This window comes from Saccoglossus kowalevskii, chromosome 2, assembly GCF_978046115.1.
Source record: "Saccoglossus kowalevskii chromosome 2, keSacKowa6.1, whole genome shotgun sequence".
NCBI classification, from domain to species: Eukaryota; Metazoa; Hemichordata; class Enteropneusta; family Harrimaniidae; genus Saccoglossus; species Saccoglossus kowalevskii.
The window spans coordinates 19,994,050-20,013,258 of NC_140642.1; the positions used below are offsets into that span (position 1 = coordinate 19,994,050).

General features: G+C 34.9%; 1 protein-coding gene across 2 annotated transcripts in view; it reads right to left on the reverse strand.

Annotated features, from left to right (window-relative positions):
• LOC100378963 (uncharacterized) overlaps positions 1–18,658 on the reverse strand; it is a 57,324-nt gene extending 38,666 nt beyond the window's left edge. For both annotated transcript variants that reach the window (XM_085492621.1, XM_085492620.1), the window contains exons 1-7: positions 18,214–18,658; positions 16,447–16,538; positions 6,071–6,133; positions 5,258–5,315; positions 3,530–3,622; positions 1,237–1,353; positions 634–723 (exon numbers count right to left, since the gene is read on the reverse strand). In XM_085492621.1, coding sequence (XP_085348747.1) covers positions 634–723; positions 1,237–1,353; positions 3,530–3,622; positions 5,258–5,315; positions 6,071–6,133; positions 16,447–16,538; positions 18,214–18,327 — 627 coding nt within the window. In that variant the 5' untranslated portion in view covers positions 18,328–18,658. The remainder of the gene's footprint in view (positions 1–633; positions 724–1,236; positions 1,354–3,529; positions 3,623–5,257; positions 5,316–6,070; positions 6,134–16,446; positions 16,539–18,213) is intronic.
• Between the last annotated feature and the right edge of the window lie 551 nt (positions 18,659–19,209).

Below are 19,209 nucleotides of genomic sequence, written 5' to 3' on the forward strand. Positions count from 1 at the left end.
GTTGACAATAGAAAAACGCTGGAAACTGATTGGCTACTTGGTTTTGTTGACAAAACTGACCATGAGATACCAATGATCGGTTGCTCTGAGTAACAACACTTGTTTCATAACAATTTACAACAACAACTGGCAAAAGTAATGAGGAGGCCCTTAACAAAAGATTTACGAGGAGGTTTCAGCGACATGATATTCTTGTTTCAGATGACTTATAAGAGCCTTCAAATAATGATAATGTGTCACTTCACATCGAAACAAATCAAAGAAGAGTTATTTGCAGGGGGTGTGTGCTTTGTTAACAAAAGGTACTCCACAGGAGGGGAACACGGCAGCAATCAATACACATACCTGAGATGTAATGCATCCTGACAGAGAAACATCCCAATGTGTGACACACGCACAGCTTAATAACTACCTACCTAAGAACCTCTCTCAATCAAATACAAAGGCAGCACACTTTCCAACCTGCCCAAAATACTACACTACATGAGTTTATTAATTGCAAAATTTTTAATATTTCAATGCAGTTCATTGGTACTTTTTTGGTACATCAGACTCTCTCCTTCAAGAAATAAAGCTTGACAGGTAAGGGGTGATTATTACCCAGCATGCAAGAGAAAGAAAGTGATTGTGTACCTTTTTTGAAGACGTATACCAGAATCGGACATTTCTTGTTCCCACGGTTACAAAACAGTTGCCAGTCTCATTAAAACAGATGGCAGTCACCTGAAAACAACATATATAGAAAGTAGGCGCATTTGGATGAGGATTACAAATACAGATAGCCCAGGGCAGAGAAAATATCACCACTATTAAATCCTGAGCGTGATAACAGGATTTCATTTGAATGTAACTGACAGGGTGGATGGAGTTCAAATAAAGGCCATAAAGTTTACATCCATGTATTCTACTGAGCATGTAAGAGGAAGACTTCTTCCAAAGTGGAAACTTCACGTACAAGTTTTTTTGAGAGATATTTGCAAGATGGAAGTTTTACTGCTAGGGCACAAGGTTATAAAAACCGACAAATAAAGTAATGACATTGGATACAGATAATGAAATACTTGGACAGACAACTAAAAATAGAATCAATCACAGTCTCTCACTTTTTTAAAATAAATAATTCTGTATCAATTTGCCGGTGTGTATTATTATATTCAGCAACATTGTTTCAACTGAGATGTAGTCGTAAATGAAATGTATAGACCATCTAAATGTACTAGTGATAAATAAGCTTACCTTGCAGGAGATTTTATTGGAGGCTGCCCGAATACCAGTCTTCCAGTCCCACACATTAACAACCATGTCATGCTGGGAACCCACTGATACAACATGCTTCAAGTTCGGTGAAAAAGCCTGAAGAAAACAAACTAAATGTAAACTGATCATTGAATTAATGTACAGTAAGCAGGAAAACCATTGATCTGATCTGAAACCCTAAAAATATATAATTTCGGTCAGATCATATTATTTTTTTTTTGAGGTAGAGTTCAAGCAAATAAAATATGCGAACTGGTCTGTTGAACTGGGATGCAAAAGTTCATTTTTTGATGGACAACTTGTTAATAACTAGACTAAAAATATAATCTACTATCATTTGGCTCAATGAATATTCTGAATTACCGATATTGGTACAGACATGGTAACATGATGGTATGCTATTACGGTGAGAAAATACAAAAAATTAAATGCCCCTTCATTATAGAGCATTGAATATACAATAGATGTGGGGTAAAATTGACTCCCATTAACAGGGATTTGCAGTCCAATGAACTCCCCATGAACTGAAACACCCCTCCCTTAAGCCAGCATGGTAATCCCCAAAGTGGGTTTTACAACACAATACAGCTGTGGCTAGGAAAGAGAAATGATTTGTATGCTGACTTTGTCCAGGAGATTCTATTCTAAAAGGACACAGTGATAACTTTAAGTGTCTCCCGCCCAGTCTGTGAAGTTTTGATGTTTAATAAGTCAAACTCAGTTCACTACCTTCTGAATCTGTTTATTTTTTTTTTACTGACTTCAGAAAAGTAAAGAACATTGCAGAATAACACACTATGAATTAAAAGTTATAGGTAGTATGACAGCCGTCGTAGGAGGGGGACAAGACAATAAATCAATAGACCACAATAACCGCACACAACACGCAGAACAATAAAACATGTTTATGTAATATGTCTGCGTAGCTCTACAAAAACAATAGTACATCTTGGCACCACCTAACACAGCGATAAATTAATTCAATTTGAATTAAACCTCAAGCCGAATATGTGGTAAACAAGGGAGCACAAACTTACAAAGAACTCCTGTGTGCTGCGGGTATTGGAGACAAGGCACAAAGTTGACATACAAAATTATCTAAGACATAATATTAGCCTGTTGGCCGACTCCATATTTTGAGATGCACACTGTAACAGTAATCTGATCAACAGTATCAAAGTTGATAATAAAACAACGTCATACAAACAAATAAGTGGAGTGCTTCTTGATATGTCAGTAGCTGACAATTATGCAAATTAGGTAAATAATATGCAGATTTCAACAAAAATCAATCAGGTCTGTAGATTATTCTGAGCAGTTATTTCATTTAAATCTGTTCATATTAGTGAAATATATGAACAACTAAATTGGCTAATTTATGCAATTAATATACATGCACTATATTATATGTGGAGTATCCCAGAGTGATTGAGTAGTTGAGTGATTACAGCAATATTAGAGGATTATTATGCATATTTAGTAATTAATATGCACAGATTTATACCCAAAAAAGTGTGTGCATTATTCTAAAGCTATCTATGTAGTAAGCTTTGTTAAGATTACAGTGGAAAACGTGCATATAAACACAAAATTAGTAACCGGTCACTGGTAGCATAGTGGTTGTCGCATCAGACTCATGATCGGTAGACCTAAGTTCAAATCCTACCTTAGGCTGAACATCAAAAGGATCGACCCCTACCCTGGGTGAGTGTGCCACAGACTCAATGGGAAGGCCGATTACACTGGCCGAGATTCATTCACTAACGAATGCGAATTTGATGGAACCTTGGTTAAGGTTCACAGGTGCTTGTGTTCGATCAAGCCTGGTTGACGCCAGGAAAGCACATTAAAATTGCCATTTGATTGCCATTTGGCAACACAGCCCTGTCATGTAGTCTCAAACATGAATATGACTTCTGTGGCAAAATGCACTAATTGTCAGCACTAGCACTTACAAAACAAAAAAAGTCAGGACAACAGTGACACTCAATGTCCATAAACTGTCGCCTGGCACAAAAACATTTAAAAAAAACAAAACAACAAAAAACACGAAATTAGTAAACCATACAAGGAGAGACCATGTTACAGAGAAGAAGATATCCAAGTATTAATGCATACAATTTATTCCAATTAATTTCCAATTACCGTGTAGCACAGAGAGAAAGTGTATGCTATCTGCAGCTTCAACATTCTTGAGAATTGCAAGCAAGATGAGTAGACTCATTCACTTATTGATTTTGGCAAAGACATAGTAAATCCAAGGGTTACTTACAACACAGGATATTCCAAATTTGTGACCAGCAAATTCCCCAACTTGAGATCTCTCGGCAACATCCCAGACGCGCACGGCTGGCATGTGACCACTCTATTGAAAACAAAAATATGATAACATAGCGACAAAGAGTGCTTTAGATGTCTTAAAACCCATTACACAATTATGTTTCCTACTACAATGGGTTTGTTATTTTTATGTTATGAATTTAATGGCACCATATCTAGTTTGTTGATGAGAGAATGCAAGTGACACATGTGTTGGAAGATGTAAACAACAGGTCAGATGTTTTCATCACAAAACTAGATTTGTTGAAATCACTTGAAGGACCGAGTCGGCATTTCCCTTTTCTACATGTTGTACTATTACTAACCATCTTTAACCTTCAAATACAAAAGTAAACTTCTGTTAATTTTTTTATGAAACAAATACTTATTTTTGTTTTGTTTTTTTAAATTAAACCTGTAGGGAATATGAAATTATATCAATATTATCTGAGATTAACTTTGAAATTATAGAAAAATTCATAAAAATTTGCACATTGTTGCATTCAAATTTTGGAGTTCAAAAAGTAATAAGTTAGCTGAGATGCACATTGAACATTGAAAACCACTTATACACACCACACGTCAGAGCTTAGACAAAAACATTGTGTAGATCAGTAATGGCCTTGTTACCCTGTCCTGACAAATCCATCATTATTCAAGCTGAACCGCTGCTATTCATTCAAATTATTGTGACTTTTAACAGTTTTATCATCTTGATCTTTATGCTTCCTTCACAAATATAATCATTTTTCAAAACACTCAATGGTATTTCAAGGTTCAGTAAATTTAATTAATCCCAGCAATGGATCTAAAAGTGGACTTTTATACCCGCCCAGTCTTTGCATGGTTTGTGACGACTAAGAGAGATTGGTAATAATATTAGGGAATTATTCTTACCCCATTGGTTATTCATTATACAGTTTTATACTACACCATCATCTAGAGTCAGTGTAGCGAATGGTCAGATCACATTAAATTACTTCCTATACGAATCAAACAATTGGTATCATGTTTGTCAGCTGCACAGCTGTCGAGGAACTCAATTTCCAGAGGACAAAAGTGTTCGAATATATGTGGTGTCTACCTCAGCAGTTTTATATTAATGTGAATTTTGTAGACCCAGTAAAAGTAATGACCGAGGCGAAAATTGTTGATTGTGAGTCACCAAGCGTAATTTTGACTGACCTGCAAATTAATTATCTCATTTAATTAAATACCATATTCCAGTATATTAAAAACACATCAGCTGAGTTTTTGGTATTTTTGGATATTTTTGTAAGTTTAGCACTGATCCAAAATGATCTATATATGGTATCTGGTGAGTAAACGTATATTAATATGTAATGCAACATGGCATATTTTTATATTAATAGAATGCAAATATGAATTAATTTAAAATAAATTTGCATATGCATAGCATGACCATCCAAAAATTTTACGTCATATGCATTTTTTAGGTAACACAAAGGTCATTTCAGCTCAGTATTACACACATTGAAATTATATATTAACAAAACAAAAAAAAATGCAGCTCATATCCAAGTGAAATTTTGTAGCACAATTTTTCTTGTTCAGACAACACAGAGTGTCAGTGACTTTCACACAATTTTTGTCTTCACATATGTTATATAATCACAAAAATTGCACTTCACAGGACGCAGTGATAAATGCTGTTACTTACCTCCCCCGTCACAACGTACTTGCCATCTGGTGAGAGTGCCAATGCTGTGATGGTTTTCCTTTTACAAAAAAAAAAAGAAATATTTAATATAATTTTGTAATTATCAGTTGCCAATCAGGGGTTGAAAATAAAAATTAAAGATGGCTGCCCACTCGACAGGTTGGAGAATAAAAGTGTCTTTTACAATTGATGATTTCCCTGTCCCTAGCAAGAAAAATTAAGATCTTTGAAATAAAATATCAGTTCTTGGCTCATCATCATTTTGTAAGTGTTAACAATTTTTTCTAGACATTAGCAACTTGGCACTACCCGATTTGGTCAGTTAGCAAAACTTGATATCTTTATTGACCTGTCCACAGGGACAGGCAATTTCTACATTTATCTGCCCCAGCTAAAATCTGCCTGGTTGAGACAGGTGGGCAAGGCTTAATTTCGATTCCTTGGATCAAAGAATTTTGGCAAATGATTCTGAAGACCATGGAACATTGTTCATATACATTGCTTTAGCAGGAACTGTATATTAATGGAAATTGAACCATGTATGAAGTCAACAAGCTGAAGGGGTAAACAAACTCCAGGTACTACCAGGGTCTAATAAATATTTCATGTACAGTAATTGTACAAGCCATTCATCAATTCAAATCACAGTTACAGTAATGTTCTGTACTATAGTCACTGTCAGCGATATTTACGGATTTATACTGCATGTGGATACTTTATTTCAAAGGTTGTATTTTCAAGAAGCACTCCAATGTCAAAGTTTGGCATGGTACTGCCATTGTAGGGGGGGGGGGGGTCCTGTGTTGATCTTACCTAGAGTGGTTGAATATATGAGTCTGTTTGTTTTTCCTTGGATTGAACAATACGATCACACACCTGTGAAAGAAACATCACTAATTCAGACTTTATGCAATACAATACACAAACCATCATGCATTTATGGTAATCTTGTAAAATGTATTTAGACACAATATGTTGGGGTTTGTCCAAGAATACAGCCATGCCTCAGTTCAGAATACAATGTAGTGTCCCCTCCCCTATAGGTGCATGTCAGCTCTAAAAACAATGAACAAAACCTGCACTGCTATGCTACCTGTTTTTAACATGCACGCTAAATGTACGTATACATATGCATAACTACAGAAAAATTGGTTGGGAGTTAAAAATTGCTCTTCCGAAAACGATAACGCAAGTGATTAGGAGATTTATTTCCTTAAATTCCTTCAAAATGGTATGAATTGGTAGAGTGATAATTAAGCTCTACCTGGGCTTGAGTAGGACGAGCAATAAGAGTACAAGGTCTGCTACTACCAGGTAATACGACAATTCAATCACAAAATCAAGATAAACACTTGACTATGCGAGGACATCACTCTGCTTGATATTACAGGAAAGTCTGAGACCGAGAAGCGAAACTGGTTATAATAAATGAAAAGCGCAATGCAGTTTTAACGTTACTTTCTCACAGGGTTTTACATTGTAATAATGGCACTGATGCCTGAGGTTAAAAGGAACGCTTGCACTTTGACACAATGAATAATGTCAACTGTACAAATGCTATTCAGTACTGCCCCTCAGTAGCTGTGAAATATGGAACATTTTTTGCCATATACATACGTGCATGCACAAAGCAAACTACTTGTGTCAATGTCACCAATTTATATTTCTAGGTACTCAAAACAACAATAGACACCATTCTCTTCAATCGGTACAAGTTATTTAAACTTGACTGACACAGATCAATATACATCAGACAGTTAGGAGAAAAAAACGACCCCTCGCGGTCTTAATTAATTTAAAGTACCGTACCACAGAAGCAGTACAGTCACTATCCATCTTGTGTGTAAAGAGAAACGTACGTCAGTAACAAACACTTGTTTGGCATGAAGTGTTCCAAAAGGACAAGTGTAATAAATCATTTTTTTACAACACAATATTATTTATTGTGGGATAAAAGCATAAGCGCATGAATAGAAACACAATACACTAATAAACGAACAACAATCTTGCGTAAGAATCTATGCAACACCTTTCCCCTCCTAGAATGTCAACGAAATATTTCTGTTGATGGAGAGAGCCAGCTCCAATAAATTAGAATCAGCCTGTTATCATAACATTAGCGCAAAAATCAAGCCAGCCTGACAATCGCATGTAATCACAGAAATTGACAACACAAATATGCAAACTTGTATGTACAATTTGATAAATAAACAAATAAGACATGTAGGTGCATGCTAACCCCATTAAAACATGATAATTATCACAGTAATTTATATTATATTCGACAATACATGTGTTTGAAGTTTAATAATATCCTAACAACAAAATAAAATGCTTAGATGATAGTCTATGATAAATCAAGAACGGTTTTGGAGACAGAAACTATCCCATAATATTAACCCTTTGACAGTCAGAATTGTCCCCTGCAATACGTTTGGCATAACACTATGCAAAACTACACATGCAGGTTTATTAATAATTTTATCATTTTGCATAATAACAAAAAAATGAAATAATTATGCAGATTTATTATTATTAAATGTCAAGTACTGAAACAAAAGCATAATGATAAGAATACACAGTAGTCGGTATATTTTGTGATAACTGGTGGCAATTAGACAGCTGTGTTTTTCCCTTGTATTAATGACCATTGACAGTGCTCATCACAGCTGGGGATGACATTCTCTCCAGCTGAAAACATTATGCAACCACCTGATTCACAATATATATTTTAGTGCTTGACAATTCTTATTGTTTTCCCGGATTTCTCTGATATATACATACACGTACATCCTACAAAATTGTTCCAAAGTTTGGAAATTTGAATTCAATCACAACTCATGAATGAGCAGCAGGCACATGGCTTCAACCTGAAACACCTGCTATTCTGTATTTGTTATTCAATCTTCCAATGAACGCCTGCCTGGTTTCGTTTGTTTGTTACAGCCACAAGTGAACACCTTTTCAGAATTAGGGCGGAAACAACCGGTACTTCGAAATACTTATTCAAAGCAGGAAGATGCGGTCAAATACAGTGTTTTCAAATAGGACAGAGTGATCACAGTGGGAAGGTAGCTGGAGGGCGTAATCAAAACCACATCCACTGTACGGTCAACCAACTACTGTGTTTTTCAAGGCCATGCATGTTTTATGTGATGTTTTCGTTTTCCCTGCCAAAAAAAAAAAACTGTTAAAAAGCAAATATTAGCATATTTTCTGTGATTTCCCCTAAGGCATGTTTTGATTTGTTTTGGCATTTTTTTTTTTCTTTTCCACAATTGTTGGTTAGAACAAGTGGATAAGTAGGCTTTGAAAGGGTGTGTGTTAAAAGTGACAGAGTATATGTCAAAGATTGAGAATGCTATGTCTAAAGGTGAAAAAAAAACATTTTAATTTAAATATTTTTTTTTTCATACTTGTTTGGCAACTTTGCAAATAATAATTTTCATCTAGCAAATTAAAATATGCCTAAAATAAGCCATTTAACACAAATTTAAGCAATACGTCTTTTGGATTTACATTTCGGCTGGTGATGACATGTTTTTAAATTTTTTATCATTTCCTTAGCATAATTCATGGTTCAAATTCCAGTTGATGGTGAAAGTGACAACATTTATTGTAGTAAAGTACAAATGTAATTCCCCATTGTTGATTAGCAAAGGGCTTAGCGAGAGCTTTGCTGCCCCTAACATTCTTTCTGCAAGAATCTTTTTATCTTACATGCCATCTCTAAAGAACATACTAGACCGTGCTAGATACATGTATTTTGTGAAGCCAAATCTGCACAGTAAACACATTTGGTAATTTTATTGCACAACAGAACAAAACACATTTACAGCTTTACAATCTCTTTCCCAGGGGTATTAAGCTGAACAAAAACTTTGTGTTTCCAAGTTTTTTCATTAAACATGATTGGAAAAAAAAACGCAAAGACGCACAAAGCCAGGTACCATGACGACAGCAAGTATCTGAATGCACTAGTGTGCCAGTAAACAAAGAACAGAGAGTCACAATAAATCGAAAAAGTCAACAACTTTGACAAGTTCTTTCAGAATACACACCAAAACGTTACCGCAAACACAGCTGAAAAGCTGTAACTGAATCAAATACATTCGTTCACCTTCATGTTGTAGAGAGAAGAACAGTTTGAGAAACGACCACACAAACTAAATCACACACTTGAAATTGTGCCATGCATATTGAACAGACAATTTACTCCTAAGAACACAAACAAAGAAACAATTGAATGAATAATGATGGATGGTCCAGTACGACAACTTTCCCATGTGACTAGGCATGTGAGACTGAAATCGTAAACAAATATCTTCCAGACACAAAGTTCCCTCACGTGGAACAAATACAAGTAGTTCAGCAATACTGACAACTGTTTTTGTTTGCCTGGAGCGACACCAAATACAAACTGATTATGAATCATGCCTGATTACGTGAACCAAACACGACATGCTAAACTGGAGGATAATGCAGACTAACATGTGCACTGTGACGAGCATACCGTTTATACAACAGAGTGATATCAAAGAGGCAAAATACTTATAAGGTTATATCACTAACAAGGGACTTTCCAGTCAAAAAATTATACTCCATGAGAATTTATCCATGCTGCATCATATGAGGAATAACAAACTGGAAATAATGATGTGTATAAAAATAGAATTAATTGGTGAATGTGGGACGCTCTTTTTTCAATTACTTTTTCTGAACAGTAGTACAAAAATTTGTCAGTCATCCAGTAAAAATGTGTACATCACAGCATTTTCTATCTTCAGGATTTTGTCAGAATTTTTATCAAGAAAGAAAATTTCAATTTCCAAGAAAAATAAAATAAAGTACAATTTTTAATAAAATAAAAATAAAAAACTTGGCATCTGCAGAGATTTTAGAAACAAATTGGTCAATTTTTTTTTTCTTTCCTGGAACTTGAACAAATGCTCTAAGTACCGGTATATAGTAATAGTCAGATGTAAATGCAAATCCTTATACTTGTTATTTTTGAGTGGATTATTTTTACCTACATTATTCGGAAAATGCAATAAATGTTTTGTGGCTTCACAGGACTAAAGTGATTTTGTGTGACGGAATGTCAGAGACAATCCTTCTAATGTTATCCGCCTCTTAATCCAGTCACACACTGTGTTGTGTTTACTTGGTCTTATAACCAGAATAAGAAAACTAAAAATATAGACGCCAGAAATCCTACAGTTCTGTCAAAACCCACCAATTATAGGATTTGACAACAAAGGCGTACCATGTCATATAAATAATGCCATGTATTCTCCCGGACAACACCAACCATCCTGAAACTTGAACTACCTTGATCATTGTGACTTTCATTGGAACCGGTGAGCCAATGAAGATGCGATAATTGCGGATATGTAACTTATCATTGTTAAAGAGTAACTGCTTCAATATAAATGAAACCATTTAAATCTTCATCAATATATGCAGCCCAGTGACATATGCTAGGAGATATCCCATGACCACTGTTTGACTGAAGTGAACATGGTGTATTTTTTACATATTCAATGAATATTTTTTGTGAGGGTCCTTTTGCAGAAACCAGTGGAACTGGAAAGAAGAATTTCACGGCAATCTTCAGCGTGAAGCAACAAGGAAAGCGAGGAAATTATCCACCGAAGCGCATTCTGTTTTTACTCTAGTTCAATACAATATGGCAATAAACCAGCTGTGCCTCAGTTCCAACCTGTCTTTTATAATTAAAGTACTAAAATGGTGTTGCCATGTTGTGTTACGGTAGTGATAGGATCTTCACTGGTCAAAAGCCGGAATTTGTACAACAGGCCCTGGTAAACTTCCTCCAATGGTTACCTGAGCAACTACTTTTTCAACGGGTCTGAAATACAACTTTGTGGACAGGGCCAGAGACTTGCATATTGACTTGGAACTTGTCCAAATTTGCCCGAACGTTCTTGGTATGTATGTTTATTGCCCACCAACAAATGAAATGCTGTTCATATTAATTCCTTGGAAACAGTTCTATAAAAATAGGATAAAGGAAGGGTATGCATATTTACCCATTTTGAGGTTCCTAGTTCTATATTTCAAAAATGTTTCATTTTGGGAGATTTATTTTCTTATATGTATTGAGTATAAATCTTGATATTTTCAGGAAAGCTTCTAATATACTTGGTCTTTACAATTGAAATGGATGCAGAAATGATTTCACGAGAGAAAACGTTTTATCACAGATATATTAGTATGGTGCTAACTATACTTGAATACCATTTAAAAAATGTCCTAATATTTATATTTGTAGAAAATGTTGTATTCTACAAACCTTACCCTGAGTTTCAAAAAAAAGATGACAATGTTCCAATATTTGAAAGGGACCTTACTTTACTTATATGCTTAATTTAAAAATGCGATTTTCTTAAAAACAAGGTCATGACCCCCGTTTTTCATTATTGCTGATAGATTATAATAGAATAATCTTTCAATGTTTTTGTGGAACTGTATTGATCATTGGTAACACACTGCTGGCTATTAAAATTATGAGGCAGCTATGCACAAATCCAATATCAATGCTATATGGCCTTCACCCATCACATTATCATTACATTGACATTAAATATGTAAGTAGTATGTATGTGCATGATACATCAGCAAATACGGTTACATAATTATCTCCCATGGCATTTAAACTTGAGTAGACTCTAAACAGACTTAAATTACACCATTAATTGATGTGTGATATATGCATGCACACGTGTGGACAATGAAATAGTACAACAGGCATCACAGGAGACGCTGAACAGTCACTGCTTGTATGGGCGTAATCCTGCTACATAAAGAGAAAATTAGAACGGAAAGGGCCTGCCCATAGGTTGTACGCAAACAGTAAACAACAATAGCAGTCGAGGGTCCTGCAAGACTATTCAACCTATACAAGTCTCCAAAAATCCAGACATAGCAGTTGTATAATATACCACCCTTTATAATGAAACCAATTTAAATTCTTTGAAAATGTTAACATATACGAATATTAAAAATAACAATCATCTTCGGTATGTGGTTCATGGCCGTACATGAAAAACAATTGCTGTATCTGTAGTCAGGCTAAGTTACACAGTTACGTTTTGAGTAGTGCGATAGTGTCATACTACATTATTCTTGCTCAGTGTACTTTGTTGTTTTGATTATGCTACACATAGTGAATCATTGCAATTATTGTCTGTCGTGAAAGTATATTATAGCAGAATATTAGGCATAAATTTGATATAACTCTCCGTATTTCTTCTATTAGAAGTGATCTTCAATAGAAGCTCATAGAAAACCAAAAAATTGTTGTCTACTGAATCATCAACATGATCACTGCTTTTCATTATAGATACATCTCTGTAATTTACAGCACATGCACTACTAATAGAGTAAATATGGTATATTTATTACACTATTTTAAAACTGATTGCATATTTACAGGGTAATTAATTTGACCATGGTGAAGCAATGAGTGTTTTGTTGTTGTTGTTTTTTTCATATGTTTTCAGCATGGTTTTAATTCAAAGGGCCGTGGTCATTCGATATGTGTCATGCAATGTGTACAATATAATCATATATACACTAAAAACCATTTTTTTTACACAAAATTGTCAACACTTGCGATACAATGACCACCATCCTTGCCTAATTTAGTTAATTTCAATGATAATTAAAATTAAAACCAAATGACAATTAATTAAAGTATATCTACATTGAAATAAACTTTCATACTCGATAATTCAAAAATGATTCATTTTGACCGTTTTGACACTTTATTTACATTTAAAGCGTGTGAACTTGTAAGAGAACAAATGAGAATCAAAGCAACAATATTTTGGAAGCAATCTATCGAAGTGTACATGTATATATTACAATCTTTATTGTTATAATATCCATATTTGAAGTTTTGATGAAAAGTACAAGAAAGTAATAAATTTTGACATGAAAAATAACCAACACTAATAATACAGGAAAAAAAAACAAACAAGATACTCAAATTTCTAAACAAAGAAAAACTGGTTAATTTGTATTTTCTGAAGCAGTTGGTTCAAGCATATCATTTTTAATTAAATTTTCTTGTATATTAAAATAGTTATAAATGTGTTCCGCCACATTAATTATAATTTTTTTCATCCTTATTGTTTAAAATATCAAATAATAACTCTCCATTGTTTTTGTTGTCTTGAGTAATGTTGTGTCGTCTGGACAAACTGTCTATTTCCTTAGTGTATTACTGACATGACAGCAAGAAGTGTTGCTAATTTCAATTTCTTTAATTTCCCAAATTGTATGTACAGTGAAGTTAACAGAATTACTGGCAACGTGTTTTGCTTGCCAATTAGTTGCATGTTAAGCAATGTCATTTATTTATTTGGGTCAATTTATGTCAAGGACATTAAAAAACCCAAAGAGTGGTCATTTTATTTCAAGGACATTAAAAACCCTAAAATTGTACACGTCCTACTATATTTATTGGCGAGTTATATTCATTTTAGAAGTACTGATACATAATGAATTATAAGGTTGTCCACTAAACTGACAGGGCTGCTTGCAAATCATGACAAGAACCATACAACTCTAAAGTATTCAATTTATGTCAGCAATATTCACATACCCCATGTGTGTGTAATATTAATAACAGATACACACATTAAATTCACATGTGTACAATTTTTGTTCATAAATCAGCTGAGTAAATATATTTTATTTTTATGTTTGATGACCTTAGTCGGGAAGTAACAAGGGCAGATTGCTTCATTTTAACCACAGCTATACATTGAATGCAACATTCCTACAATTGACACGGTTGTCATATAAAAAACACAGTCTATAACACTCAAGGGTTCTAGGGCACCCCAATATTTGAGGGGCACGTACCCCTACATTGGGTGTAACCATTATTCAGTGAGTGAATGCAATCCTGACACTGGCAACCATCGTCACACATGTCCACAGAACATGTGTATAATTCAGAATATAAAGCCTAATTGTCCAAAGTCTAATTCTCCACAGAATAAGCAGTGGACAATGCTACTGTCAGCGCAAGATTACCTCACTCTGATCTGTCTATTATTAAGTAATAATGTGCTTGGCTAGAACGTCAGTTGTGTTGAATCGCCTTTCAAGTGTCTATTATCACCGTCCAATAGAAACGGACCTGCTGCTGTGTGCACAGGAAGATGACAACCGTATGAGAAGCCGTTTTATGCAACACACGTACAAACCACAATAAACGCCATTTTAAAATAACTGCCATGTTATGGTGTTATATAGACTGAACACAAATTTATTAAATATATTACAGAGTAAGTTGTAATGATACTAATTCTTGTTATAAATTCATTTAATTAGTACAAAATTGGATGAAACAAGTGAAAAAAAAACAACATCAGCGCACAACTAAAAGCAAGTCTGTTGTTTTAAGCTAGACAGGCAGTTTCCTCCAGATGAGTGCAAGAATTGTTGCTGAAGACAAGATGTTAACTTCAGTGACTGTGATAATATTATGAAGATTCCTGCTGGTTGCCCAGTGCTCACTCAGCTGTATTTGACATAAGCAGCTGTCACCAACATGTTGGGGGGTAATGAAAAAGTAGAAATGTAAACTGGGCTGAACCTAACGGCTAGCACAGATCATAGATTAATAATAATACCTGGTAATATGGGAGTTAGGGTATATCACCATACACAATGTCACCGACAATCTGACCTCAGCACAGCCACACACAATGAATACAATTTTGTACACTAATCCAAAATGCCTTGTGTTTTTAATTTGATTTGGCTTAAAACAAATTCAGTTTTTATATTCGGCGCATGACAATTAATAAGGTGCATGAACAAAATTTCATAAACTCACAGCCAAAATGCCAAATAATGGATATTTATTTTGATTCGGCCTACAAAGAATTTTTGTTGATGTATTTGTATCTGAACCACACTTTAAGCTTTTATTAAATCTACCAGCAGAGAAGAGTCATGACTAACGATGACAAGTCTAAAAAATTAGGGTCAGAGGAAATGATTATACTAATTAATTCTGACACATAAGGATGATTAATTGATAATAATAATAGTGTATCCTCATATGCGAGACATAACACTAAAGTTGCATAAGGCAACAGTAAGAGCATAGTACTCCTTTATTTTCAATTGTTTTTAAGGTAAAAAAATTGAAAAAACTTGTGTCATATAATCTACCAGTAAATTGAGAGAGGTATACATGGCACAGCAGTAATTGTTGCACAAACATGTATTTTTTTACCTGCACTACAAGACCAGTGTAATAAGAAACGGGTGCATGGTTCAATCTTGCTGGGTTTTATAGTTGGCCCACTTTACAAGACCACTTGTGCTACGTACCCCTCAGTCACGATATTTCAGATGTCAATAGAAAATGAAGAGGTGTGGAAAAAGTGCAAATAAAATCCAGTGACATTTAATTTAGAACAAATCAAATAGATAAACTACATGGACCACCTCAAATATGTGCAAAAATGTAATTCAGAGCACAATATCAATAGCGGTAATACTTTTGTTGGAAAAAGATAAATTCAAAGATTTGGCTTTGTCATTATAATCAGCAATAACAAACTTATAGCAGCATAATTTGGTATTGACTATTATAATTCAATTCTTCCACAGAAACCATTAGCGGAAATAAAATTTTAAATTTAGAGGGAGTAATTACAATTACTCCACAACCAACTTGAGTCTGGTTTCACTGCAATGATGAATGGTGAATAAGGACAGGGGATTGCCACTGTGAAAAGTGCAGTTAATTAAACCAATCTGAAAATTGAGACAATCGCTATAAGTGGAATTGTAATACGAAACTGAACTCATCATCATCATCCATGTACACATAACTGCCATATTTTTATCTGATGAAACACCATAAATAGATAGAGTGGAAAGACAAGCATGTTACATGTTCCACCTGGAGCCTGTTAAAAAATAACCAGGTTATGTGATTTGATATTTAAAAATTCCAAATTGATACTATCTGGAAATAATATTTTGAAAGAATACAATCAGGATCAGATGGATTTCCAGTTCTTAATTCATCACGCTGTCCATGATAGGTAAGTATTAGAAAATCAGAGGCATGATGCTTGCTCAGGGATTTCATCCCGCTGTCATTCAAAAATAAAAATGACATCTGTACTCACCCTGCTGGGTAGGCTATCAGGCCTGTGTTTGGATCACTGTCGAAAGTTGAATTGTTGCTCACTGTAAGGCCAAGAACTCGCTCTAGTATGACCTACAAAGAATTCAAAGAGAAGAAAATTACAGCTTGTCCATATGCAAATAATTGTCAGAGTATAAAAGCTCAGTTTTTTTTTTCCACCTGCACTTTTGACAATTGTAATCCATGTGAAAGAATTTTTTATTTGTTAAAAAAAGCACTCAAACAAATTGCCGGAATAACTATGCAGAACTGTTTTAAGTTAATGGCCATCAGACAATCCTTTTAAACAACTGATTCAAAGTCATAAGTTCACTGAAGAAGTAAATTAGTGGGGCAGCGGTATCTGGGTCAGACGTTCAACTGAATATCTCATAAAAAAATGAAGTTAAACTTTTTTATGTTCTATTTAATAAATTTTGAGTGTTTCTCAAAGGTTCAACTAAGTTGTTGAGTTCAAGGCAGGAGGAGACATATTGTGTTATTAACAAAAATAATGTGCACTTTTTATCACAACAAGTGGTTTTCCACATGGTCTATGTGTGTTGAAATTATTACTTTAAATAAATATTTAATTAATATACCTCCGGTAAATATTAAAGTGAATTTAGTGGAAACACCTGAAAATAACCTTGAAGGTTCAATTGTGTCACAAGCATGCAGAAGATTTCCCTGGCAAGTACAATGCAACTGGTTTTACATGTAAACTCAATGTCAAACACACTTACGAGGAGATAAGTGTTTTGTTTGCCAATTATTTTATACCCTCACTGCTATCACACACAATGCACTTTAACAGGCAGTCAGACAGGGAATTTTTTTTTCTGTTGCCAATTTGTACTTGAGCTATATACGGTACATGTAGTTCAGAAATAAGTTAAAATTTATAAAAATTTGTAATAATTTATATAATATAAACTCGGATATAAATAGGCAATTAACGGCATCAACTTAAGTATACGGGGAGGGGGAACTCTGTAGGACAGTTCATAATGCAAAATAAATATGATATCAAAGCTTTGATGGAGGATGTTGTTTACATTGATTTGGTAGGTGTAGTCTGGTGTACTTATTTATTTATTTATTTATTTATTAACACACAACATCCCTCGGAGGGGATGAAAAGGGTTACAAATCAGATATTAGTAAAAGAAAAATAACCACATAAAGAGTAAGGGAACAAAAAGGCATAAAAAAAAAAAAAAGATAATAAGTTGAATACAAGGAATGTATTACTGGCTTAGTTTATGTAGGTGCTGCTGTCTTGTATTAAAACAGTTTTTTAAATATTGCGCTAAAGGAATTGACATTTTCTCGTCACTTAGTAATGATATGAATTTATTTTCATTACTAAATTTGTCAAAATTTGGTATACGTGGTACCCGTGTGTTATCAAGGTGCCAAAGTCCCATTCATGTCGAGTGTGTGACGCCGTACACTCAGCCAATACCGCCAGCCTTAAACTGGGGACGAACGAGTCACGGCTTTGAGGTGTCTTTACGTTATATAATAGGCACACATCAGGGCGACATTTACTGTATCTGTACTTTGAGTGACTGGGAAAATATTATATTATTATAGGCACAGACGTACTAAAGGACAATGCAATGTGACCGCTTTTTTCGTATCACGTAAAGCCTAGAGTAGAATACCGCGGTCCGGCGTGGGGGTGGGGGTGGCCCAGCCAGATCTCTTATGTAGCCTAAACTTTACACTTGTAATTACATGGGACAATGTGATTATAACTTACCCGGTCGCTCAATGGTATTGATTTTGACGACCTCTTCTTTAATGAAGGCGATCTCACTATTTTCCGCAGCTGCCTTTCGCTGCCATTTATCTGCGTTTGTCGAACGACATTCATTTTGTGCCCGAATCCTCGCTATGTCTGGTCTTGTCTGAGGATAAACCTGCACTGTAATCCCATCCGTAACGTCTAGCATCTACACGCTTATTACCGAGTATTGTATTAGACCGACCGGACAGACCCTTCGATCGCCACTCGACGTTTACCTTACGGGCCTTCTGTATTTATCCGCTGGATTATCTTGACGTTATCCACAAATTCCCTCCTTTCAACACATGCTTGAACCGAAATGATAACACTGGAAAATGGTGTACGACACGCGATTGTTCGTGGCATAATATCTCACCCGAATGACAACAGACGACCGACCAGCGGTAAATTCGAATTTTTCGAAACGTTGGGGGCTCCCCAAATCCAACTGACAAAGAAGTGTTTTTATTGGTCAGAAGTACATGGGCGGGCCTGGTGATTTATTTGTGAATTACGTCTTCCAGGGGAAAAGAAAATATATAACTAATACCAGTTAGCATAGAAATATCAATTATCTATTGGTGCAGTGGATAAAAAGTATAGCTGTGCGTCTTTATTCCACAAACGACTAGAACATAGCAGAATTACCCTCTGCTCTACCAGCCAATTAAAACCAAGCTTTGTTAATGGTACGAATGCGCATGTGTACAAGGCACGTTTTCCCCGAGTCCGGTGATGGATGAAAACAACTGAACAGTTTGACGTCATTTGGTGGCTGTTCAGGAAGTTGACTTGTGTCTGAAGCCTTGAATATTCTTTTGAAAAAAAAACAACACAATAAACGTATATGTCTGTGTAGTTCTCGTAATCATTCATACCATTCATTGTTTAAATAAATTGTTGTTTCAATGTTTCAATGTTCCTGACAGCGGGAGTGCAAATTGTTGGTGTCTTGTCATTATGGTTATG